At 44.5% G+C, this 26,697-nt stretch overlaps 3 protein-coding genes across 3 annotated transcripts; all 3 read left to right on the top strand.

Moving 5' to 3' along the window:
- Positions 1-6,282: 6,282 nt before the first annotated feature.
- On the top strand, positions 6,283-15,923 carry LOC124012221 (mucin-5AC-like). Its single transcript, XM_046325696.1, has 10 exons — positions 6,283-6,293; positions 8,239-8,469; positions 8,542-8,723; positions 9,436-11,048; positions 11,087-11,405; positions 11,455-11,568; positions 13,169-13,272; positions 14,223-14,380; positions 15,236-15,352; positions 15,509-15,923. Exons 1-10 carry the CDS (start codon positions 6,283-6,285, stop codon positions 15,921-15,923), a joined length of 3,264 nt encoding a protein of 1,087 aa, XP_046181652.1.
- Positions 15,924-16,018: 95 nt separating this feature from the next.
- On the top strand, positions 16,019-20,994 carry LOC124012220 (mucin-2-like). Its single transcript, XM_046325695.1, has 7 exons — positions 16,019-16,038; positions 16,175-16,375; positions 17,059-17,175; positions 18,571-18,681; positions 18,910-19,154; positions 19,297-20,183; positions 20,980-20,994. Exons 1-7 carry the CDS (start codon positions 16,019-16,021, stop codon positions 20,992-20,994), a joined length of 1,596 nt encoding a protein of 531 aa, XP_046181651.1.
- A 179-nt stretch (positions 20,995-21,173) lies between these two features.
- LOC124012219 (integumentary mucin C.1-like) lies at positions 21,174-25,538 on the top strand (the record flags this gene model as incomplete). The annotated part of the gene is made up of 2 exons (XM_046325694.1): positions 21,174-21,279; positions 25,444-25,538. Coding segments are annotated over exons 1-2 (201 nt in total), but the record flags the coding sequence as incomplete, so codon positions are not given.
- Between the last annotated feature and the right edge of the window lie 1,159 nt (positions 25,539-26,697).

Below are 26,697 nucleotides of genomic sequence, written 5' to 3'. Positions count from 1 at the left end.
AGTATGCTGACTCTTTGCCAAGGTCCCTGACCAAATAGATGAAAGCAGAGTAGACTAAGCATTTGTTAGATTGGTGAGGGGCCCTGTATAGCTTCTTCTGATTGGATGAGGCTCCTGCTGCAAGAGTGGATGGCTGCAGGTGGTTGGAGTGGCTGACCATGCTCCATTCTCTCGGGAGTTTCTGGGTCGGCAGACAGCCTGTGCATAGGTCAACCTGCCTGGTTGTGGCTCCTTTTGCAGGTTTGGGGCTGCCATGGAGGGCAGAAGTGGCCCAGTATCCAGTCTCTGCATAGGGCCTCTGGGTCTGTGAACGGTTTGGGTGTAGCTCAGTCTACCTGGATGCAGTTCTTGGGAGGGAAGAAATGGAGGGTGGTGTTGGGGGCGGTGTTTCTGGCTGTTCTCCAGCCTCTGTTAGGATCCTGTAGATACGGGTCTGGAGGAGCGTCTGGATTGTCTCAGGGAGTTGGAAGCTTCTCAGATCAAAAAGGCAAAAGCTTAAAGTAAAAATGTTAAAAGCAAAGGGCAACGGTAAACCTATACCAGCACTCTTTATAAATACAGGCCCTGTTTTGTTTTTTAAGAATGTATCTCTCACACGATGGTGGTCACTTTCCGTCATATAATGTCAAGTGATTTAAGCATCTGAAAAATCTTCCTTGAGTCATTCTTGAGATAGGTGTGTGGGTGGGATTGAGAACTGTGAAACAGACTTGGTACTCACTTCAGGCCACAGAGCAAACAATATTTTACTTAAAACATTGTAATAATTATAATAATATTGAAATAAATCAATACAATATACAGTACATTTACAAGTTCATTCCACATGGCTCAAAAGTTAGGTAAATTAAAGGAAAGATTAATCCTTTTTGATTTGTTACATAATGTTTGGTCATCTCTGAGCAATGCATGTTATATCGATTCCCAGGTTCATTTCATGTTTTCATGTGTATCTGAGCTCTTGTCGTTCACTCAGGCAGAAAATACAGGCGGTATGACGCAAAATGCATCATATGATACAAAGCGCATCATACCGGCTATTTTTCTGTATTTTGAAAGTTGTTTATCTTGCAAAGTTGATCACAGACATACAAAACATTTTGGGACTGTATCAAGTGTGGACTAATGAATCAAATACCAAAATATAGTTTTTGAGTGGATTTGTCCTTTAAGTGCAGTGAAGCAAATGTATTGCTTTATCAAATGTTGAAACACATTTTGAAATGTAAAACAATTGGCTGAAAACCAACAATGTTATTATATTCACACACAGATTCACCTGTCAATATTTTGTCCCACCCGTTTCTCATATTATCCCTCCCAAAAGATTTGTACATCACCTGCACGGCATGACAAAATTAGTGGCGTCAGAACACCTAACTAGTTTTCACCTGACCAGTTTTCTTACCAAATTAGTATCAAAGGAAAAAACAAAGATGGTATTAACCTAAAGACCTCCCACATAGATTAACCTGCCCATTTCTTGTTCCTCCCTTATTTTATATTATCTCTTGTGCTTCCCAAAATATTTTAGTTACAGGCAAGACAAGAACTTTGGAATCAGATCAGCTCTGAAGTGATTTAACTAGTAACTACAGATACATTGGCATGACCGTATGCATTATGAAAAGTTAGATTTCCAAAAAAACATTTAGATCAGAACTAGACAGATGATGAGCTTTTAGAATAGAGGCATATTGTTATTGTTTTTGTCATAGGCAAATTCCTTCCTCAATTGATATTTGGTGAATTTAAAGGAATAAGGAGGCTGGCAGTGGTATTTGTTGTAGGTAAGTAACATTTTTTTTTACAGTATATAAATGGAACTTGGCGGTAACAGTTTACTTACATGTTTTTTAAAAGCATATCAAATTATAATTTCATCTTGCAAAAAATACAACGCTAATGTGGATTTGACTATATTATTTTATTTATTATGTGCTATATTTTAGAAACCCTCCACTTTGATGGACTACACCTATTACTGTCACAAAATAAGTATAGAATTCAGAGTGGCATTTGCAGACCAATTAAAAACATAAAATTACTTTAGCTCTTTTACAAAGTAACATGATTGAAGTGATGCAAAATTAGGCTGATTTCTCATACAAATTTTTTAACACAAATGTTGATTTTTCTGTGAAATTTCACCAGGACGTAAAGTGCCCTCGGAAAATATTCAGACCCGTTGACTTCTTACACATTCTGTTAAGTAACAGCCTTATTCTAAAATGGATTAAATATGTATTTTTTTCTACAAACACAATCTACGAACAACACCCCATAATGACACAGCGAAAACAGGTTTTTAGATTTGTTTTATTTATTTAAAACGGAAATACCTTATTTACATAAGTATTCAGCCCCTTTGCAATGAGACTCGAAATTGAGCTCAGGTGCATCCTGTTTCTATAATGTCTGCAGTATTGAAGGTCCCCAAGAGCACAGTCATTCTTAAATACAAGATCTTTGAAACCTCCAAGACTCTTCCTAGAGCAATTGGGGGAGAAGGGCCTTGGTCAGTGAGGTGCCCAAGAACACGATGGTCACTGACAGATCTCTAGAGTTCCTATGTGGAGATGGGAGAACCTTCCAGCAGGACAACCATCTCTGCAGCACTCCACCAATAAGGCCTTTATGGTAGAGTTACCAGACAGAAGCCACTCCTCAGTAAAAGGCACATGACATCCCGCTTGGAGTTTGCCAAAAGGAACCTATAGATTCTTAGAACATGAGATACAAGATTCTCTGATCTGATGAAACCAATATTGAACTCCTTGGCCTGAATGCCAAACAGCACGTCTAGAGGAAACTTGGCACAATCACTACGGTGAAGGACGGTGGTGGCAGCATCATGCTGTGGGGATGTTTTTCAGCGACAGGGACTGGGAGACTAGTTAGGATCGAGGCAAAGATGAACGGAGCTAAGTACAGAGAGAACCTTGATGAAAACTTGCTCCAGAGTGCTCAGGACTTCAGACAGGGGCAAATGTTCACCTTCCACCAGGACAACGACCCTAAGCACACAGAAAAGACAATGCAGCAGTGGCTTCGGGAAAAGTCTCTGAATGTCCTTGAGTGGCCCAGCTAGAGCCCAAAATGTAACCCAATAGAACATCTCTGGAAACACCTGAAAATAGCTGTGCAGCAACGCTCTCTTCCAAGCTGACAGAGCTTGAGAGGATCTGCAGAGAATAATGAGAGGAACTGTCATGTTTTGTCTTAGATTGTCTTGTCATTTTGGCTTTTCCCTCTGTTCATTTTCCCCCTGCTGGTCTTTTTAGGTTCGTTCCCCTTTTTCTCTCTCCCTTCCTCTCTCTCTTCTCTCTATCGTTCCGTTCCTGCTCCCAGCTGTTCCTATTCCCCTAATCAATCATTTAGTCTTCCCACACCTGTTCCCTATTCTTTTCCCTGATTAGAGTCCCTATTTCTCTCCTTGTTTTCCGTTCCTGCCCTGTCGGATCCTTGTCTATTGTTCACCATGCTGTGTCTATGTATCGCCCTGTCGTGTCGTGTTTCCCTCAGATGCTGCGTGGTGAGCAGGTGTCTGAGTCTGCTACGTTCAAGTGCCTTCCCGAGGCAACCTGCAGTTCTTGATCAAGTCTCCAGTCTGTTCTCGTCATTACGAGTAGAATTATGCCTTTTGATTGTAAAGTTACTTTACTGGATTAAAAACTCTGTTTTCGCCAAGTCGCTTTTGGGTCCTCATTCACCTGCACAACAGGAACTCCCTAAATACAGGTGTGCCAATCTTGTAGCGTCATACCCAAGAAAACTAAATTCTGTAATCACTTCTGGGCTGCTTCTGCAAAGTACTGAGTAAAGGGTCTGAATACTTATGTAAATGTAATATTTCTGTGAATAAATAAATCAGCAACAACAACAAAAAACAACAACAAAAAATATGTTTTTGCTTTGTCATTATGGGATATTGTGTGTAGATTGAGGAGGTGGAAGACACAATTTAATACATTTTAGTATAAGGCTGTAGCAAAATGATGAAAAGTTCAAATGGTCTGAATACATTCCGAACTTCAGCTGTTCCATTCTCTGTGCAGCCTGCTGCAACAGATAACTGCCAAAATTAAGAAAACACCATAACAAAGTGTCTTAAAAGGGCGTGGGCCACCTCGAGCCGCCAGAAAAACTTAAATGCGCTTGGCATAGATTCTACCAGTGTCTGGAACTTCCTGTGTAGAAGCACACCATGCTTTCAATATACTTTCTATCTCTCATGTGTTTCCTTTATTTTGGCAGTTACCTGTAGAATGGACAGAAAAGTATTCCTCCAGTCGCAATAAAATGTCATATAACATTGCAGATAAAGTTCAGAATAACCTGCATCACTATACTGAGAGATGTGCAGTTTAAAAGTATGCATTTGGTTGTTTTTGGAGCCTTTGTTTATGTTTTTTGGGGTCCCCATATTACACAAGGATGAGGAAGTCATTTACTGTTTGGGTTAAGTTTTCTCAAAAATGTGAACACATATCTTGCCCCTCCTATAACATTCCATTTACATAAACAACAAATTTGTTTGTAAAAAAATGGAATATGACCGACCTGTCAATCTAATTTATATGTTTCTTTCTATTCAGAAAACAACTTCATGAACTGAGTTCAGAATGAAGACTCAGAAACTGACAGCTACTTTTTTCACCATGGGTATGTAGTACACTGAATTTCCTTCTTTGTTCATTTTTACACAACACATTTTGCAACACAAACCCGAATAGATATTCATGATGTGTTGTCACGGATTAATTTAAATAATCCCAACATGTACAATTAAATAGGCAGGAAGGTGATAAAATAGTCCATATCCCTTTGGATAAAGCATATGATTATTCAAGAACATAGATACAAAATCTAAATAAAAACTATAAAATAATTTAATTGATAAATATTTCATGGAGACAGTTTTGCGTGTTTCCTAGTCTACTGTAACAACCCAATTAAATACATTTCCAAAATCTTTAAATATTAAATGGAAAATTTACTTAAGTGGAGGAGGTAAATATTATCACACTGCTGAATGTCATTTCCTTACATTGCTGTATGGAAAAATGTGCCATCATGTAAACAAACAAACAAAAAATGTGTGTGCTAATCTTAATAAAGTGTAAGTAATGTTCAGTAACACTTTACTGTAGGTGTCCTTATGTATGCATTCATAAAGCATTTAAAAACAGCTATGTTTAAAGCAATAAGGCCAAAGGAGGTTTGGTATATGGCCAATATACCCCGCTTAGTGCTGGATACAGCCCTTAGCCGTGGTATATTGGTCATATATCACAAACCCCCAAGGTGCCTAATTTCTATTATAAACTGGTTACCAATGTAATTAGAGTAGCAAAAATGAATGTTTTGTCATACCCATAGTATACAGACTGATATACCACGGCTGTCAGCCAACCGGCATTGAGGGCTCAAACCACCCAGTTAATAAAACACATTATAACATTAGTCATACCCTGACATACGTAGTTTTAAATAGTTATGTGTAATGGAATAAGATGTTGAAAAAATAGTTACAATGTGTGTTATAGATGACTGTTCATCCTGTTGTCATATGCTCTAATGTCAACTTTTAATAATAACTGCTATAACACTGTCTCCATGAAAAATGTCATATGCTACAGTATATAAGAGTCTAAATACCAGCTGTTATAACAAGGTGTTATGTCACTTGCCAACCTCTGTGTCACATTATTACATTGAATGGAATGATGTGTGTCATTCAAAACCATGCCATATGCCATTATAAATTGTGCACAGACAGAAACCTTATTAATTTGAGGTGTTATAAAGCAGCTATGAATGTGCTTGTACCACAAGATGAGTTGAGAATCACAAAAAATTACCATTTAAAGGACATCAAAGAAACATGGGAAAAGGGAGCACAGATGTATTTAGAATGTTTTATTTAGACAACGAGACAATTCACTTCTTTGAGTTGTACAAACTGGACCATGTCCAGGTATAAACCCAAAAAGTGTCCCGCTTTCAATGTCGTTCAGCTTATAAAGGCTTCATAAAGCCTTCATAATACCTTCATGAGCACTACATACATGTGTTACAAAACATCTATAATCGTATGTCATGCTTTATAAAGGGTTAAATGTGGCATAACTGTGTGACAATCACTCATGTCAAATGTGACATATCCCACTATGTTGAATATGATATAAACATGTGCTTCATAAAGGATGGCATGCGCTCTAAAGTGATGTTATGTTAGTCACATTACACCTCATCTCATTCCCAGACACTTCCGCCCAAATGAACGGAAGGTCTGGTGGACCAACACATCAAACTTGTCCTTCATTAGTTAGGTCTAAATTCTAATTTTAAGAAGATAAGTTGTGGAAAAGGGCAGGATTTAACAATAATTATTCATTTCTGACTGTGTTAAGTAGTGACGATGTCAAATACTTTACTCGGTAAGGTCACTCCTATAGAATTCTATTGTCAATCCTACAAAGCCCAACATTGAATGGTTGATATGCCAGGCTTAAATGTGCTGTGTGTTTAACAGCCTAGGGACGACGTTTTACCAAGAAACACGTACCTTGATGAAAGCCCCCAAACTAAAGAAATTGAGAGTGTCTTATCTCTGGAACCAAGATACATGTTCCTCAGTACACAATCACCCGCACAACAACATAAGTTTTGCAGGTCTATCAAACATTTAAATAGCTCTCACACCCTACAGTAACCTGTGATCATGAGATAACCTTCATTAATCAGCACAGGGTTAATCACCAATTTATTGACACTTTTGTTCAGTATCCTGTAATAATTAGATTGAAGTGAGACACCTTTGGTCACTGCACGCATCTGATGAAGAGTAAGAGTAGAAACATTGATACTGTACTCATCAAATATACTAACCATTCATCTCATAAATCAGTGTTCGTATTCTGGAATATCCATGGAGTTTCGACAATAACCACAGCCTCCAGAAGAGCAGCTCCTTCAACAAGAGCTGCTTTAACAACCACAACTGCAGCTTCTAGGACCACATTAGCTCCAACAACAACCAAAAAAGCACCTCCTATGACACCAACCCTAGCTGCATCCAGAACCAGAAAAGCAGCCCATACCACAACCACAACTGCAGCTCCTTGTAAAAAACATGTAGCTCATTTGACCAGGACAACTAAAGCAGCTACAATGCCAACGAGATCTGCAACAACTGCAGCTCCTACAACAGCAACTTTAACTACAAAAACAAACCCAACAATACCCAATAAGGTAACAACTGCAGCATCTACTACAAAAATATTTGTCAATCCTGCGACCACTACAACTGCTGAAGCTACTACAACAACCACAACAGCAGCTCTAACAGCAACCAGAATTGAAGATCCTTCTAAAATAACCACAACAACATCCCCAACGACAACTGCAGCTCCTAATACAACAACTAGAGCTCCTACGACTACTACAACTGTTGCAGCTCCTACAACACCAACTGTAGCTGCTTCCACAACCACTATCACAGCCCCTACTGCAACAACAACTGCAGCACCTACAACAACAACAACTTTAGCTACTATAGCCAGCACAACAGCAGCTGCTACAACAATCACTGCAGCTTCTATAACATCTACAACAAGCACAACAATACCCCCTATGGCAACAACTACAGCTTCTACAAAAACAACAATTTTAGATCCTGCAACCACTACAACTGCTGAAGGTACTACGACAACCCCAACAGCAGCTCCTACGACACCAAAGGTAGCTGCTTCCTCAAGCACTACAGCAGCCCCTACTGAAAACAAAACTGAAAATCATTCTACAATAACCACAACAACATCCCCAACGACAACTGCAGCTCCTACTACAACAACTGGAGCTCCTACAACCACAACTGCAGCACCTCCTGCAACAACAACTGTAGCTGCATCCACAACCACTACTGCACCCCCTTCTGCAACAACAACTGCAGCTCCGACAACAACAACTTTATCTACTATAACCAGCGTAACGGCAGCTCCTACAACAACCACTGCAGCTTTTACATCATCATCAGCAGCAGCTACTAATACAAAAAATGTAGATTCTTTTACCACTACAACTGCTGCAGCTCCTACGACAATCACAACTGAAGCTGCTTCCACAACCACTACTGCAACCCCTACTGCAACCACAACTGCGAAGCTGCTTCCACAACCTCTATTGCAACCCCTACTGCAACCACAACTGAAGCTTCTTCTACAACAACTATAGCACCTACGACAACCACGACAAAATCTCCTTCGACAACTACAGCTCCTACGACAACAACAGTAGCTCCTACAACGCCAATAACAACTGCAGGTCCTACTACCAATTTAACTCCTACGACAAGCACAAATGTAGCTCCTACAGCAAGCACAACAGCAGCTGCTACGACAATCACTGCAGCTTCAATGACATCTACAACAAGCCCCACAATACCCCCTACAGCAACAACTGCAGGTTCTACTACAACAACATCCCCTACGACAACTGCAGCTCCTACTATAGCTCCTATGACCACTACAACTGCAGCAACTACAACAGCAATCATAGCTGCAGGTCCTACTACCATTTTAACCGCGACAACAACCACAAATTCAGCTCCTACAGAAATCACAACTGTAGCTCCTACAACCCCCGCAATGTCAGCTTCTACTATAACAACTGTAGCTCCTACGATAACTACAACTGCAGCAGCTCCTACAACAACAACTGTATCTGCTTCCACAACCACTACTGCAGCCCCTACTGCAACAACAACTGCAGCTCCCTCAACAACAATTTTAGGTACTTTCGCAAGCACAACAGCAGCTGCTACGACAATCACTGCAGCTTCAATGACATCTACAACAAGCCCCACAATACCCCCTACAGCAACAACTGCAGGTTCTACTACAACAGCATCCCCTAAGACAACTGCAGCTCCTACTATAACAACTGGAGCTGCTTCCACAGCCACTACTGCACCCACTACTGCAACAACAACTGCAGCTCCTACAACAACAACTTTAGCTATTATAACAAGCACAACAGCAGCTCCAATGACAACCACTGCAGCTTCTACTACATCTACAGCTACTAATACAAAAAATGTTGCTCCTACGACAACAAGAGCAGCTCCTATGACAACAACTGTAGATCCTGTTACAACTACTACTGCTGAAGCTACTACGAAAACCACAACAGCAGCTCCAAAAACACCTGTAGCTGCTTCCAGAACCACTACAGCAGCCACTAATGCAACAAGTACTGCACCTTCTACAACAACAACTTTAGGTACTATAGCAAGCACAACAGCAGCTGTAACGACAATCACTGCAGCTTCTACAACATCAAAAACAAGCCCAACTAAACCCCCTACAGCAACAAGTGCAGCTTCTACTACAAAAATAATTGTAGATCCTGTGACCACTAAAACTGCTGAAGCTACTACAACAACCACAACAGCAGCTCCTACAACACCAACTGTAGCTGCTTCCACAACCAGTACCACAGCCCCTACTGCAACCAGAACTGAAGAAGCTTCTACAAAAACCACAACATCATCCCCTACGACAACTGCAGCTTCTACTACAACAGGAACTCCTATAACCACTACAACTGCAGCAGCTCCTATAACAACGACTGTAGCTGCTTCCAAAAGCACCCTTGCACTCAATACTGCAACAACAACTGCAGCACCTACAACAACTTTAGCTAGTATAACAAGCATAACAGCAGCTCCAACGACAACCACTGCTGCAGCTACAAATACAAAAAATGTTGCTCCTACGACAATAACTGTAGATCCTGATACAACTACTAGTGCTGAAGCTACTATGAAAACCACAACAGCAGCTCCAACAACACCTGTACCTGCTTCCACAACCACTACTGCAACCACAACTGAAGCTTCTTCTTCAACATCTGTAGCACCTACGACAACCACAACCACGTCCCCTTCGACAACTGTAGCTCCTACAACGCCAATCACAACTGCAGGTCCTACTACCACTTTAACCCCTATGACAAGCACAAATGTAGCTCCTACAGTAACCACAACAGCAGCGAGTACAACAACTGTAACTCCTATGACCACTACAACAACTACAACAGCAACAGCAATCATAACTGCAGGTCCTACTACCAGTTTAAATCCTACAACAACCACAACTGTAGCTCCTATGACCACAACAACTGCAGGAGCTCCTACAACAACTGTAGCTGCTTCCACAACCACTACAACATCCCCTACTGCAACCAGAACTGAAGAAGCTTCTACAAAAACCACAACATCATCCCCTACGACAACTGCAGCTTCTACTACAACAGGAGCTCCTATAACCACTACAACTGCAGCAGCTCCTATAACAACGACTGTAGCTGCTTCCAAAATCACCCTTGCACTCAATACTGCAACAACAACTGCAGCACCTACAACTTTAGCTAGTATAACAAGCATAACAGCAGCTCCAACGACAACCACTGCTGCAGCTACAAATACAAAAAATGTTGCTCCTACGACAATAACTGTAGATCCTGATACAACTACTAGTGCTGAAGCTACTATGAAAACCACAACAGCAGCTCCAACAACACCTGTACCTGCTTCCACAACCACTACTGCAACCACAACTGAAGCTTCTTCTTCAACATCTGTAGCACCTACGACAACCACAACCACGTCCCCTTCGACAACTGTAGCTCCTACAACGCCAATCACAACTGCAGGTCCTACTACCACTTTAACCCCTATGACAAGCACAAATGTAGCTCCTACAGTAACCACAACAGCAGCGAGTACAACAACTGTAACTCCTATGACCACTACAACAACTACAACAGCAACAGCAATCATAACTGCAGGTCCTACTACCAGTTTAAATCCTACAACAACCACAACTGTAGCTCCTATGACCACAACAACTGCAGGAGCTCCTACAACAACTGTAGCTGCTTCCACAACCACTACAACATCCCCTACGACAACTGCAGCTCCTACAACTCCAGCAACAACAGCTTCTACTATAACAACTGGAGCTCCTACGACCACAACAACTGCAGGAGCTCCTACAACAAAAGCTTTATCTGCTTCCAGAACCACTACAGCAGCCCCTACTGCAACAACAACTGCAGCTCCTTCAACAACAACTTTAGGTACTTTCACAAGCACAACAGCAGCTGCTACGAAAATCACTGCAGCTTCAAAGACATCTACAACAAGCCCCAAAATACCCCCTACAGCAACAACTGCAGGTTCTACTACAACAACATCCCCTACGACAACTGCAGCTCCTACTATAGCTCCTATGAACACTACAACTGCAGCAACTACAACAGCAATCATAGCTGCAGGTCCTACTACCATTTTAACCGCGACAACAACCAAAAATTCAGCTCCTACAGAAATCACAACTGTAGCTCCTACAACCCCCGCAATATCAGCTTCTACTATAACAACTGTAGCTCCTACGATAACTACAACTGCAGCAGCTCCTACAACAACTGTAGCTGCTTCCACAACCACTACTGCAGCCCCTACTGCAACAACAACTGCAGCTCCTTCAACAACAACTTTAGGTACTTTAACCAGCACAACAGCAGCTGCTGTACAATCACTGCAGCTTCAATGACATCTACAACAAGCCCCACAATACCCCTACAGCAACAACTGCAGGTTCTACTACAACAGCATCCCCTAAGACAACTGCAGCTCCTACTATAACAACTGGAGCTGCTTCCACAGCCACTACTGCACCCACTACTGCAACAACAACTGCAGCTCCTACAACAACAGCTTTAGCTATTATAACAAGCACACCAGCAGCTCAATGACAACCACTGCAGCTTCTACTACATCTACAGCCACTAATACAAAAATGTTTCTCCTACAACAAGAGCAGCCCCTATGACAATAACTGTAGATCCTGTTACAACTACTACTGCTGAAGCTACTACGAAAACCACAACAGCAGCTCCAACAACACCTGTAGCTGCTTCCACAACCACTACTGCAACCCCTACTGCAACCACAACTGAAGCTTCTTCTACAAAAAATATAGCACCTACGACAACCACACCCACATCCCCTTTGACTACTGCAGCTCCTCCTACAAAACAACAGTAGCTCCTACAACAATCACAACTGCAGGTCCTACTACCATTTTAACTCCTAGACAAGCACAACATTTGTTCCTAAAGAAATCACAACTGTAGCTCCTATGACCACCACAACTGCAGCAGCTGCAGGACTTGCTTCCAGAACCACTACAGCAGTCCTTACAGCAACCAGAACTGAAGATCCTTCTGCAATAACCACAATAAGATCCCCTAACAACTGCAGCTCCTACAACTCCCGCAACAACAGCTTCTACTACAACAACTGAAGCTCCTACGACCACTACAACTGCAGGAGCTCCTACAACAAAAGCTGTATCTGCTTCCAGAACCACTACTGCAGCCCCTACTGCAACAACAACTGCAGCTCCTTCAACAACAACTTTAGGTACTTTCGCCAGCACAACAGCAGCTGCTACGTACAATCACTGCAGCTTCAATGACATCTACAACAAGCCCCACAATACCCCCTACAGCAACAACTGCAGGTTCTACTACAACAACATCCCCTACACAACTGCAGCTCCTACTATAGCTCCTATGACCACTACAACTGCAGCAACTACAACAGCAATCATAGCTGCAGGTCCTACTACCATTTTAACCGCGACAACAACCACAAATTCAGCTCCTACAGAAATCACAACTGTAGCTCCTACAACCCCCGCAATGTCAGCTTCTACTATAACAACTGTAGCTCCTATGGCCACTACAACTGCAGCAGCTCCTACAACAACAACTGTAGCTGCTTCCACAACCACTACTGCAACCCCTACTGCAACAACAACTGCAGCTCCTTCAACAACAACTTTAGGTACTTTCGCAAGCACAACAGCAGCTGCTACGAAAATCACTGCAGCTTCAAAGACATCTACAACAAGCCCCAAAATACCCCCTACAGCAACAACTGCAGGTTCTACTACAACAACATCCCCTACGACAACTGCAGCTCCTACTATAGCTCCTATGAACACTACAACTGCAGCAACTACAACAGCAATCATAGCTGCAGGTCCTACTACCATTTTAACCGCGACAACAACCAAAAATTCAGCTCCTACAGAAATCACAACTGTAGCTCCTACAACCCCCGCAATATCAGCTTCTACTATAACAACTGTAGCTCCTACGATAACTACAACTGCAGCAGCTCCTACAACAACAACTGTAGCTGCTTCCACAACCACTACTGCAGCCCCTACTGCAACAACAACTGCAGCTCCTTCAACAACAACTTTAGGTACTTTCGCCAGCACAACAGCAGCTGCTGCGACAATCACTGCAGCTTCAATGACATCTACAACAAGCCCCACAATACCCCCTACAGCAACAACTGCAGGTTCTACTACAACAGCATCCCCTAAGACAACTGCAGCTCCTACTATAACAACTGGAGCTGCTTCCACAGCCACTACTGCACCCACTACTGCAACAACAACTGCAGCTCCTACAACAACAGCTTTAGCTATTATAACAAGCACAACAGCAGCTCCAATGACAACCACTGCAGCTTCTACTACATCTACAGCCACTAATACAAAAAATGTTTCTCCTACAACAAGAGCAGCCCCTATGACAATAACTGTAGATCCTGTTACAACTACTACTGCTGAAGCTACTACGAAAACCACAACAGCAGCTCCAACAACACCTGTAGCTGCTTCCACAACCACTACTGCAACCCCTACTGCAACCACAACTGAAGCTTCTTCTACAAAAAATATAGCACCTACGACAACCACAACCACATCCCCTTTGACTACTGCAGCTCCTCCTACGAAAACAACAGTAGCTCCTACAACGCCAATCACAACTGCAGGTCCTACTACCATTTTAACTCCTACGACAAGCACAACATTTGTTCCTAAAGAAATCACAACTGTAGCTCCTATGACCACCACAACTGCAGCAGCTGCAGGACTTGCTTCCAGAACCACTACAGCAGTCCTTACAGCAACCAGAACTGAAGATCCTTCTGCAATAACCACAATAAGATCCCCTACGACAACTGCAGCTCCTACAACTCCCGCAACAACAGCTTCTACTACAACAACTGAAGCTCCTACGACCACTACAACTGCAGGAGCTCCTACAACAAAAGCTGTATCTGCTTCCAGAACCACTACTGCAGCCCCTACTGCAACAACAACTGCAGCTCCTTCAACAACAACTTTAGGTACTTTCGCCAGCACAACAGCAGCTGCTACGACAATCACTGCAGCTTCAATGACATCTACAACAAGCCCCACAATACCCCCTACAGCAACAACTGCAGGTTCTACTACAACAACATCCCCTACGACAACTGCAGCTCCTACTATAGCTCCTATGACCACTACAACTGCAGCAACTACAACAGCAATCATAGCTGCAGGTCCTACTACCATTTTAACCGCGACAACAACCACAAATTCAGCTCCTACAGAAATCACAACTGTAGCTCCTACAACCCCCGCAATGTCAGCTTCTACTATAACAACTGTAGCTCCTATGGCCACTACAACTGCAGCAGCTCCTACAACAACAACTGTAGCTGCTTCCACAACCACTACTGCAACCCCTACTGCAACAACAACTGCAGCTCCTTCAACAACAACTTTAGGTACTTTCGCAAGCACAACAGCAGCTGCTACGACAATCACTGCAGCTTCAATGACATCTACAACAAGCCCCACAATACCCCCTACAGCAACAACTGCAGGTTCTACTACAACAGCATCCCCTAAGACAACTGCAGCTCCTACTATAACAACTGGAGCTGCTTCCACAGCCACTACTGCACCCACTACTGCAACAACAACTGCAGCTCCTACAACAACAACTTTAGCTATTATAACAAGCACAACAGCAGCTCCAATGACAACCACTGCAGCTTCTACTACATCTACAGCCACTAATACAAAAAATGTTGCTCCTACGACAACAAAAGCAGCTCCTATGACAATAACTGTAGATCCTGTTACAACTGCTGCAGCTACTATGATAACCACAACAGCAGCTCCAACAACAACACCTGTGGCTGCTTCCACAACCATTACTGCAACCCCTACTGCAACCACAACTGAAGCTTCTTCTACAACAACTGTAGCACCTACGAAAACCACAACAACATCCCCTTTGACAACTGCAGCTCCTACGAAAACAACAGTAGCTCCTACAACGCCAAACCCAACTGCAGGTCCTACTACCAATTTAACTCCTACGACAAACAGAACTGTAGCTCCTACAGCAACCACAACAGCAGCTAGTACAACAACTGTAGCTCCTATGGCCACTATAACTGCAGCAACTACAACAGCAATCCTAGCTGCAGGTCCTACTACCATTATAACCCAGACAACAACCACAACTTCAGCTCCTACAGAAATCACAACTGTAGCTCCTTCAACCCCCGCAATTACAGCTTCTACTATAACAACAGGAGCTCCTACGATAACTACAACTGCAGCAGCTCCTACAACAACAACTGTAGCTGCTTCCACATCCACTACTACAGCCCCTACTGCAATAACAAGTGCAGCTCTTACTACAACAAGCACACCAACGGCTCATTCGACAACCACTGCAGCTCCTACTACCATCACAACAACTGCAACTCCTACAACAACTACAACTGCAGCTACAACAAATGTTTTACTTATGACACTCACAACTGTAGCTCCTACTACCACAACTGTAGCTCCTGCTGCGGATGTTATGATAACAACTGTACCTACAACCACTACATCTGCAGCACCTACTATGATAACCACAGCTACAAATACAAAAAATGTAGCTCCTTTGACAACCAGAACTGCAGCTCCATCTACAGTAACTAAAACTCCTACAACAAGCACAACAGAAGCTCCTAAGACAATAATTTTAGTTCCTACAACAACGACCATCAGAACTGAAGCTCTTACGACAATTACAAATGCAGCTCCTACCTCAAATGTAGCTGCTACGGCAAAAACAGTAGCTTTTACGACAGCAATTGTAGCTCCTACAACCAGTATATATGCAAATCCTTCTACAACAACTGTATCTCCATTGACAACCACAACTGCAGCTCTATCGACAACAACTGTAGCTCCTACGACCATTACAACTTCAAAACCTACAACAACAACCACAAGTGCAGCTCCATCTACAACAACTGTAGCTCCTACGACCATTACAACTTCAAAACCTACAACGACAATCACAAGTGCAGCTCCATCTACAAAAACTGTAGCTCCTACGACCATTACAACTTCAAAACCCACAATGACAATCACAAACGCAGCTTATAGTACCACTTTAGCTCCTATGACAACCACAACAGCAGCTCCTGCAACGAAAACTGTAGCTGCTTTAACTACCACAACTAAAGCTTCCAGGACCACTTTAGCTCCAACGACAACCACAAGTGCAGCTCCATCAACAACAACTGTAGCTCCTTCAACCATTACAACTTCAAAACCTACAAAGACAATGACAACTGCAGCCTCTAGGACCACTTTAGCTCCTACAACAACCATAAAAGCAGCTCCTATGACAACCCTAGCTGCTTCTAAAACCACAAAAGCGGCCCATACCACAACCACAATTCATTGTAAAAAACATGGAGCTCATTTTACCAGCACAACTAAAGCAGCTACTACGACAACGAGATCTGCAGTAACTAAAACAACTAAAGTTCCAACCACCACAACTCCAGCAACTACTACGACAACCAAAACTGTAGCTCCTACAACAATAAGAGTAGTTCCCAAGACAACCACAACTTCAGTTTCTTCTACAACAACTATAGCACCTAAAACAACCACAAAAATCTCCCCTTTGACAACTGTAGCTCCAACAAAGCCAATTCCAACTGAAGCTCCTACTACCATTTTAACTCCTAGGACAACCACAACTTAGCACCTACGACAACCACAACAACAACTGTAGAACCTACGACAACCACAACAACATCCTTTTCGACAACTAAAGCTGCAACTACAACACCTATAGCTCCTACAGCGCCAATCCCAACTGCAGGACCTACTACCATAGTAAGTCCTACGAGAACCACAAATGTAGCTCCTACAGCAACCACAAAAGCAGCTAGTACAACAAATGTAGCTCCCACGATCACTACAACTGCAGCAGCACCAACTGTAGCTGCATCCACAACCACTACAGCAGCCCCTATGGCAACAACAACTCTAGCTCATACAACAACTTTAGCTACATTAGCAAGCACAACAGCAGCTGCTACAACAACCACTGCAGCTTCTATAACATCTACAACAAGCGCAACAATACCCCCTACGGCAACAACTACAGCTTCTACTACGACAAAAATTGTAGATCCTGCGACCACCACAAATGATGCAGCTACTACGACAACCACAGCTCCAACTGTAGCGTCTTCCACAAGAACAAGTGCAGCCCCTACTGCAGCCACAACAGAAGCTTCTTCTACAACAACTGTAGAAACTACAACTACCACAACAACATCCCCTACGAGAACTGCAGCTCCTACTACAACTACCGTAGCGCCTACGGCCACTACAACTGCAGCAGCTCCAACAACAACTGTAGCTACTTCCTCAACCACTACAGCAGCCCCTACTGCAACTAGAAATGAAGATCCTTCTACAATAACCACAACAACATCCCCTACGACAACTGGAGCTCCTACTAAAACCACTGGAGCTCCTACGGCCACTACAACAGCAGCAGCTCTTACAACAACAACTCAAGCTGCTTCCACAACCACTACTGCAGCCCTTACCTCAACCACAACTGAAGCTTCTTCCACAACCGCTACTGCAGCCGCTACTGCAACCACAACAGAAGCTTCTTCGACAACAACTGTAGAAACTACGACTATCACAACAACATCCCCTACGACAACTGCAGCTCCTACTAAAACCACTGGAGCTCCTACAGCCAGTACAACAGCAGCAGCTCTTACAACAACAACTGAAGCTGCTTCCACAAGCACTACTGCAGCCCCTACTGCAACCACAACTGAAGCTTCTTCTACAACAACTATATCACCTACGACAACATCCCCTTCGACAACTGCAGCTCCTACCACAACAACTGTAGCTGCTTCCACAACCACTACTGCAGCCCCTACTGCAACCACAACTGAAGCTTCTTCTACAACAACTATATCACCTACGACAACATCCCCTTCGACAACTGCAGCTGCTACCACAACAACTGTAGATACTTCCACAAGCACTATTGCAGCCCCTACTGCAACCACAACTGAAGCTTCTTCTACAACAACTATATCACCTACGACAACATCCCCTTCGACAACTGCAGCTCCTACCGCAACAACTGTAGCTGCTTCCACAACCACTACTGCAGCCCTTATTGCAACCACAACTGAAGCTTCTTCTTCATCAACTACTGCAGCCCTTACTGGAACCATAACTGAAGCTTCTTCTAAAACAACTATAGCACCTACGACAACCACAACAATCTCCCCTTCGACAACTGTAGCTCCAACCACTGTAGCTCCTACAACATCAATCAAAACTGCAGGACCTACTACCATTGTAAGCACTACGACAAACACAAATGTAGCTCCTACAGCAACCACAACAGCAGCTAGTACAACAACTGGAGCTCCAACGACCACTACAACTGCAGCAGCTCAAACAACACCAACTGGAGCTGCATCCACAACCACTACTGCAGCCCCTATGGCAACAACAACTCGAGCTCATACAACAACAACTTCAGCTACAATAGCAAGCACAACAGTATCTGCCAAGACAACCACTGCAGCTTCTACTACGACAAAAGTTGTAGATCCTGCGACCACCACAAATGATGCAGCTACTACGACAACCTCAGCTCCTACAACTCCAACTGTAGCTTCTTCCACAAGAAGAAGTTCAACCCCTACTGCAACGACAACAGAAGCTTCTTCTACAACAACTGTAGAAACTACGACCATCACAACAATATCCCCTACGACAACTGCAGTTCCTACAACTACCGTAGCTCCTACAGCCACTACAACTGCAGCAGCTCCAACAACATCTGTAGCTGCTTCCTCAACCACTACAGCAGCCCCTACTGCAACTAGAAATGAAGATCCTTCTACAATAACCACAACGACAACTGCAGCTCCTACTACAACCACCGGAGCTCCTACGGCCACTACAACAGCAGCAGCTCTTACAACAACAACTGAAGCTGCTTCCACAAGCACTACTGCAGGCCTTACTGCAACCACATCTGAAGCTTCTTCTACAACAACTATAGCACCTACGACAACATCCCCTTCGACAACTGTAGCTCCAACAACGCCAATCACAACCGAAGGTCCTACTACCATTTTAACTCCTACGACAACCACAACTGGAGCACCTACAGCAACCACAACAACAACTGTAGAACCTATGACAACCACAACAACATCCTTTTCGACAACTGCAGCTCCATCAACGCCAATCAAAACCTCAGGTCCTACTACCATTTTAACTCCTCCGACAACCACAACAACATCCCCTACGACAACTGCAGCTCCTACTACAACTACAGTAGCTCCTACGGCCACTACAACTGCAGCAGCTCCAACAACAACTGTAGCTGCTACCTCAACCACTACAGCAGCCCCAACTGCAACTAGAAATGAAGATCCTTCTACAATAACCACAACAACTGTAGCTGCTTCCACAACCACTACTGCATTACCTACTGCAACCACGACTGCAGCTTCTTCCACAACCACTACTGCAGCCCTTACTGCAACCACAGCTGAAGCTTCTTCTACAACAACTGCTGCAGCCCCTACTGCAACTAGAACTGAAGTTCCTTCTACAATAACCACAACAACATCCCCTACGACAACTGCAGCTCCTACTACAACCACCGGAGCTCCTACGGCCACTACAACAGCAGCAGCTCTTACAACAACAACTGAAGCTGCTTCCACAAGCACTACTGCAGGCCTTACTGCAACCACATCTGAAGCTTCTTCTACAACAACTATAGCACCTACGACAACATCCCCTTCGACAACTGTAGCTCCAACAACGCCAATCACAACCGAAGGTCCTACTACCATTTTAACTCCCACGACAACCACAACTGGAGCACCTACAGCAACCACAACAACAACTGTAGAACCTATGACAACCACAACAACATCCTTTTCGACAACTGCAGCTCCATCAACGCCAATCAAAACCTCAGGTCCTACTACCATTTTAACTCCTCCGACAACCACAACAACATCCCCTACGACAACTGCAGCTCCTACTACAACTACAGTAGCTCCTACGGCCACTACAACTGCAGCAGCTCCAACAACAACTGTAGCTGCTACCTCAACCACTACAGCAGCCCCAACTGCAACTAGAAATGAAGATCCTTCTACAATAACCACAACAACTGTAGCTGCTTCCACAACCACTACTGCATTACCTACTGCAACCACGACTGCAGCTTCTTCCACAACCACTACTGCAGCCCTTACTGCAACCACAGCTGAAGCTTCTTCTACAACAACTGCTGCATCCCCTACTGCAACTAGAACTGAAGTTCCTTCTACAATAACCACAACAACATCCCCTACGACAACTGCAGCTCCTACTACAACCACCGGAGCTCCTACGGCCACTACAACAGCAGCAGCTCTTACAACAACAACTGAAGCTGCTTCCACAAGCACTACTGCAGGCCTTACTGCAACCACATCTGAAGCTTCTTCTACAACAACTATAGCACCTACGACAACATCCCCTTCGACAACTGTAGCTCCAACAACGCCAATCACAACCGAAGGTCCTACTACCATTTTAACTCCCACGACAACCACAACTGGAGCACCTACAGCAACCACAACAACAACTGTAGAACCTATGACAACCACAACAACATCCTTTTCGACAACTGCAGCTCCAACAACTGTAGCTCCTACAACGGAAATCAAAACTGCAGGACCCACTGCCATTGTAAGTCCGACGACAAACACAAATGTAGCGCCTACAGCAACCACAACAGCAGCTAGTACAACAACTGGAGCCCCAACGACCACTACAACTGCAGCAGCACCAACTGTAGCTGCATCCACAACCACTACTGCAGCCCCTATGGCAACAACAACTCTAGCTCATACAACAACAACGTTAGCTACAATAGCAAGCACAACAGCAGCTGCAACGACGAACACTGCAGCTTCTATAACATCGACAACAAGCGCAAGAATACCACCTACGGCAACAATTACAGCTTCTACTACGACAAAAATGGTAGATCCTGCGACCACCACAAATGATGCAGATACTACGACAACCACAGCTCCTACAACTCCAACTGTAGCTTCATCCACAAGAACAAGTGCAGCTCCTACTACAACCACAACAGAAGCTTCTGCTACAACAACTGTAGAAACTACGACTACCACAACAGCATCCCCTACGACAACTACAGATCCTACTACAACCACCGGAGCTCCTACGGCCACTACAACAGCAGCAGCTCTTACAACAACAACTGAAGCTGCTTCCACAAGCACGACTGCAGCCCCTACTGCAACCACAACAGAAGCGTCTTCCACAACAACTGTAGAAACTACGACTTCCACAACAACATCCCCTACGACAACTGCAGCTCCTACTACAACGACCGGAGCTCCCACGGCCACTTCAACAGCAGCAGCTCTTACAACAACAACTGAAGCTGCTGAACCTACGACAACATATTTTTCAACAACTGTAGCTCCCACATCGCCAATCAAAACTGCAGGACCTACTACCATTGTAAGTCCTACGACAAACACAAATGTAGCTCCTACAGCAACCACAACAGAAGCTTCTGCTACAACAACTGTAGAAACTACGACTTCCACAACAACATCCCCTACAACAACTGCAGCTCTGACTACAACGACCGGAGCTCCCAAGGCCACTTCAACAGCAGCAGCTCTTACAACAACAACTGAAGCTGCTTCCACAAGCACTACTGCAGACCCTGCTGCAACCACAACTGAAGCTTCTTCTACAACAACTATAGCAGATTCGACAACATCCCCTTCGACAACTGCAGCTCCTACTACCACAACTGTAGCTGCTTCCACAACCACTACTGCATTACCTACTGCAACCACGACTGCAGCTTCTTCCACAACCACTACTGCATTACCTACTGCAACCACGACTGCAGCTTCTTCCACAACCACTACTGCAGCCCTTACTGGAACCACAACTGAAGCTTCTTCAAAAACAACTATTGCACCTACGACAACCACAACAATCTCCCCTTCGACAACTGCAGCTCCAACAACGCCAATCGCAACCAAAGGTCCTACTACCATTTTAACTCCTACGAAAACCACAACTGTAGCTCCTACAGCAGCCACAACAAGAACTGTAGCACCTACGACAACATCTTTTTCAACAACTGTAGCTCCCACATCACCAATCAAAACTGCAGGACCTACTACCATTGTAAGTCCTACGACAAACACAAATGTAGCTCCTACAGCAACCACAACAGAAGCTTCTGCTACAACAACTGTAGAAACTACGACTACCACAACAGCATCCCCTACGACAACTGCAGCTCGTACTACAAGCACCGGAGCTCCTATGGCCACTACAACCGCAGCAGCTCTTACAACAACAACTGAAGCTGCTTCCACAAGCATGACTGCAGCCCTTACTGCAACCACAACAGAAGCGTCTTCTACAACAACTGTAGAAACTACGACTTCCACAACAACATCCCCTACGACAACTACAGCTCCTACTACAACCACCGGAGCTCCTACGGCCACTACAACAGCAGCAGCTCTTACAAAAACAACTGAAGCTGCTTCCACAAGCACTACTGCAGCCCCTACTGCAAACACAACAGAAGCTTCCTCTACAACAACTGTAGAAACTACGACTACCACAACAACATACCCTACGACAACTGCAGCTCCTACTACAACCACCGGAACTCCTACAACCACTACAACAGCAGCAGGTCTTACAACAACAACTGAAGCTGCTACCACAAGCACTACTGCAGCCTCTACTGCAACCACAACTGAAGCTTCTTCTACAACAACTATAGCAGATTCGACAACATCCCCTTCGACAACTGCAGCTCCTACTACCACAACTGTAGCTGCTTCCACAACCACTACTGCATTACCTACTGCAACCACGACTGCAACTTCTTCCACAACGACTACTGCATTACCTACTGCAACCACGACTGCAGCTTCTTCCACAACCACTACTGCAGCCCTTACTGGAACCACAACTGAAGCTTCTTCAAAAACAACTATAGCACCTACGACAACCACAACAATCTCCCCTTCGACAACTGCAGCTCCAACAACGCCAATCGCAACCAAAGGTCCTACTACCATTTTAACTCCTACGACAACCACAACTGTAGCACCTACAGCAGCCACAACAACAACTGTAGCACCTACGACAACATCTTTTTCAACAACTGTAGCTCCCACATCGCCAATCAAAACTGCAGGACCTACTACCATTGTAAGTCCTACGACAAACACAAATGTAGCTCCTACAGCAACCACAACAGAAGCTTCTGCTACAACAACTGTAGAAACTACGACTACCACAACAGCATCCCCTACGACAACTGCAGCTCCTAATACAAGCACCGGAGCTCCTATGGCCACTACAACCGCAGCAGCTCTTACAACAACAACTGAAGCTGCTTCCACAAGCATGACTGCAGCCCTTACTGCAACCACAACAGAAGCGTCTTCTACAACAACTGTAGAAACTACGACTTGCACAACAACATCCCCTACGACAACTACAGCTCCTACTACAACCACCGGAGCTCCTACGGCCACTACAACAGCAGCAGCTCTTACAACAACAACTGAAGCTGCTTCCACAAGCACTACTGCAGCCCCTACTGCAACCACAACAGAAGTGTCTTCTACAACAACTGTAGAAACTACGACTTCCACAACAACATCCCCTACGACAACTACAGCTCCTACTACAACCACCGGAGCTCCTACGGCCACTACAACAGCAGCAGCTCTTACAAAAACAACTGAAGCTGCTTCCACAAGCACTACTGCAGCCCCTACTGCAAACACAACAGAAGCTTCCTCTACAACAACTGTAGAAACTACGACTACCACAACAACATACCCTACGACAACTGCAGCTCCTACTACAACCACCGGAACTCCTACAACCACTACAACAGCAGCAGCTCTTACAACAACAACTGAAGCTGCTACCACAAACACTACTGCAGCCTCTACTGCAACCACAACTGAAGCTTCTTCTACAACAACTATAGCAGATTCGACAACATCCCCTTCGACAACTGCAGCTCCTACTACCACAACTGTAGCTGCTTCCACAACCACTACTGCATTACCTACTGCAACCACGACTGCAGCTTCTTCCACAACGACTCCTGCATTACCTACTGCAACCACGACTGCAGCTTCTTCCACAACCACTACTGCAGCCCTTACTGGAACCACAACTGAAGCTTCTTCAAAAACAACTATAGCACCTACGACAACCACAACAATCTCCCCTTCGACAACTGCAGCTCCAACAACGCCAATCGCAACCAAAGGTCCTACTACCATTTTAACTCCTACGACAACCACAACTGTAGCACCTACAGCAGCCACAACAACAACTGTAGCACCTACGACAACATATTTTTCAACAACTGTAGCTCCCACATCGCCAATCAAAGCTGCAGGTCCTACTACCATAGTAAGTCCTACGACAAACACAAATGTAGCTCCTACAGCAACTACAACAGAAGCTTCTGGTACAACAACTGTAGAAACTACGACTACCACAACAACATCCCCTACGACAACTGCAGCTCCTACTACAACCACCGGAGCTCCTACGGCCACTACAACAGCAGCAGCTCTTACAACAACAACTGAAACTGCTTCCACAAGCACTACTGCAGACCCTGCTGCAACCACAACTGAAGCTTCTTCTACAACAACTATAGCAGATTCGACGACATCCCATTCGACAACTGCAGCTCCTACTACCACAACTATAGATGCTTCCACAACCACTACTGCATTACCTACTGCAACCATGACTGCAGCTGCATCCACAACCACTACTGCATTACCTACTGCAACCACGACTGCAGCTTCTTCCACAACCACTACTGCAGCCCTTACTGCAACCACAACTGCAGCTCCTACGACAACATCTTTTTCTACAACTGTAGCTCCTACATCGACAATCAAAACTGCAGGACCTACTACCATTGTAAGTCCTACGACCAACACAAAAGTAGCTCCTACAGCAACCACAACAGAAGCTTCTTCTACAACAACTGTAGAAACTACGACTACCACAACAACATCCCCTACGACAACTGCAGCTCCTACTACAACGACCGAAGCTCCCACAGCCACTTCAACAGCAGCAGCTCTTACAACAACAAATGAAGCTGCTTCCACAAGCACTACTGCAGCCCCTACTGCAACCACAACAGAAGTGTCTTCTACAACAACTGTAGAAACTACGACTTCCACAACAACATCCCCTACGACAACTGCAGCTCCTACTACAACCACCGTAACTCCTACGACCACTACAACAGCAGCAGCTCTTACAACAACAACTGAAGCTGCTTCCACAAGCAGTACTGCAGCCCCTACTGCAACCACAACAGAAACTTCTTCTACAACAACTGTAGAAACTACGACTTCCACAACAACATCCCCTACGACAACTGCAGCTCCTACTACAACGACCGGAGCTCCCACAGCCACTTCAACAGCAGCAGCTCTTACAACAACAAATGAAGCTGCTTCCACAAGCACTACTGCAGACCCTGCTGCAACCACAACTGAAGCTTCTTCTACAACAACTATAGCAGATTCGACAACATCCCCTTCGACAACTGCAGCTCCTACTTCCACAACTGTAGCTGCTTCCACAAGCACTACTGCATTACCTACTGCAACCACGACTGCAGCTGCATCCACAACCACTACTGCATTACCTACTGCAACCACGACTGCAGCTTCTTCCACAACCACTACTGCAACCACAACTGAAGCTTCTACAAAAACAACTATAGCACCTACGACAACCACAACAATCTCACCTTCGACAACTGTAGCTCCAACAACGCCAATCGCAACCGAAGGTCCTACTACCATTTTAACTCCTACGACAACCACAACTGTAGCACCTACAGCAGCCACAACAACAACTGTAGCACCTACGACAACATCTTTTTCAACAACTGTAGCTCCCACATCGCCAATCAAAACTGAAGGACCTACTACCATTGTAAGTCCTATGACAAACACAAATGTAGCTCCTACAGCAACCACAACAGAAGCTTCTGCTACAACAACTGTAGAAACTACGACTACCACAACAACATCCCCTACGACAACTGCAGCTCCTACTACAACCACCGGAGCTCCCACGGCCACTTCAACAGCAGCAGCTCTTACAACAACAACTGAAGCTGCATCCACAACCACTACTGCATTACCTACTGCAACCACGACTGCAGCTGCTTCCACAAGCACGACTGCAGCCCCTACTGCAACCACAACAGAAGCGTCTTCTACAACAACTGTAGAAACTACGACTTCCACAACAACATCCCCTACGA

This window comes from Oncorhynchus gorbuscha, linkage group LG24 (genome assembly GCF_021184085.1).
Source record: "Oncorhynchus gorbuscha isolate QuinsamMale2020 ecotype Even-year linkage group LG24, OgorEven_v1.0, whole genome shotgun sequence".
Classification (NCBI taxonomy): domain Eukaryota; kingdom Metazoa; phylum Chordata; class Actinopteri; order Salmoniformes; family Salmonidae; genus Oncorhynchus; species Oncorhynchus gorbuscha.
This window is presented reverse-complemented; position numbering and strand designations above follow the sequence as displayed.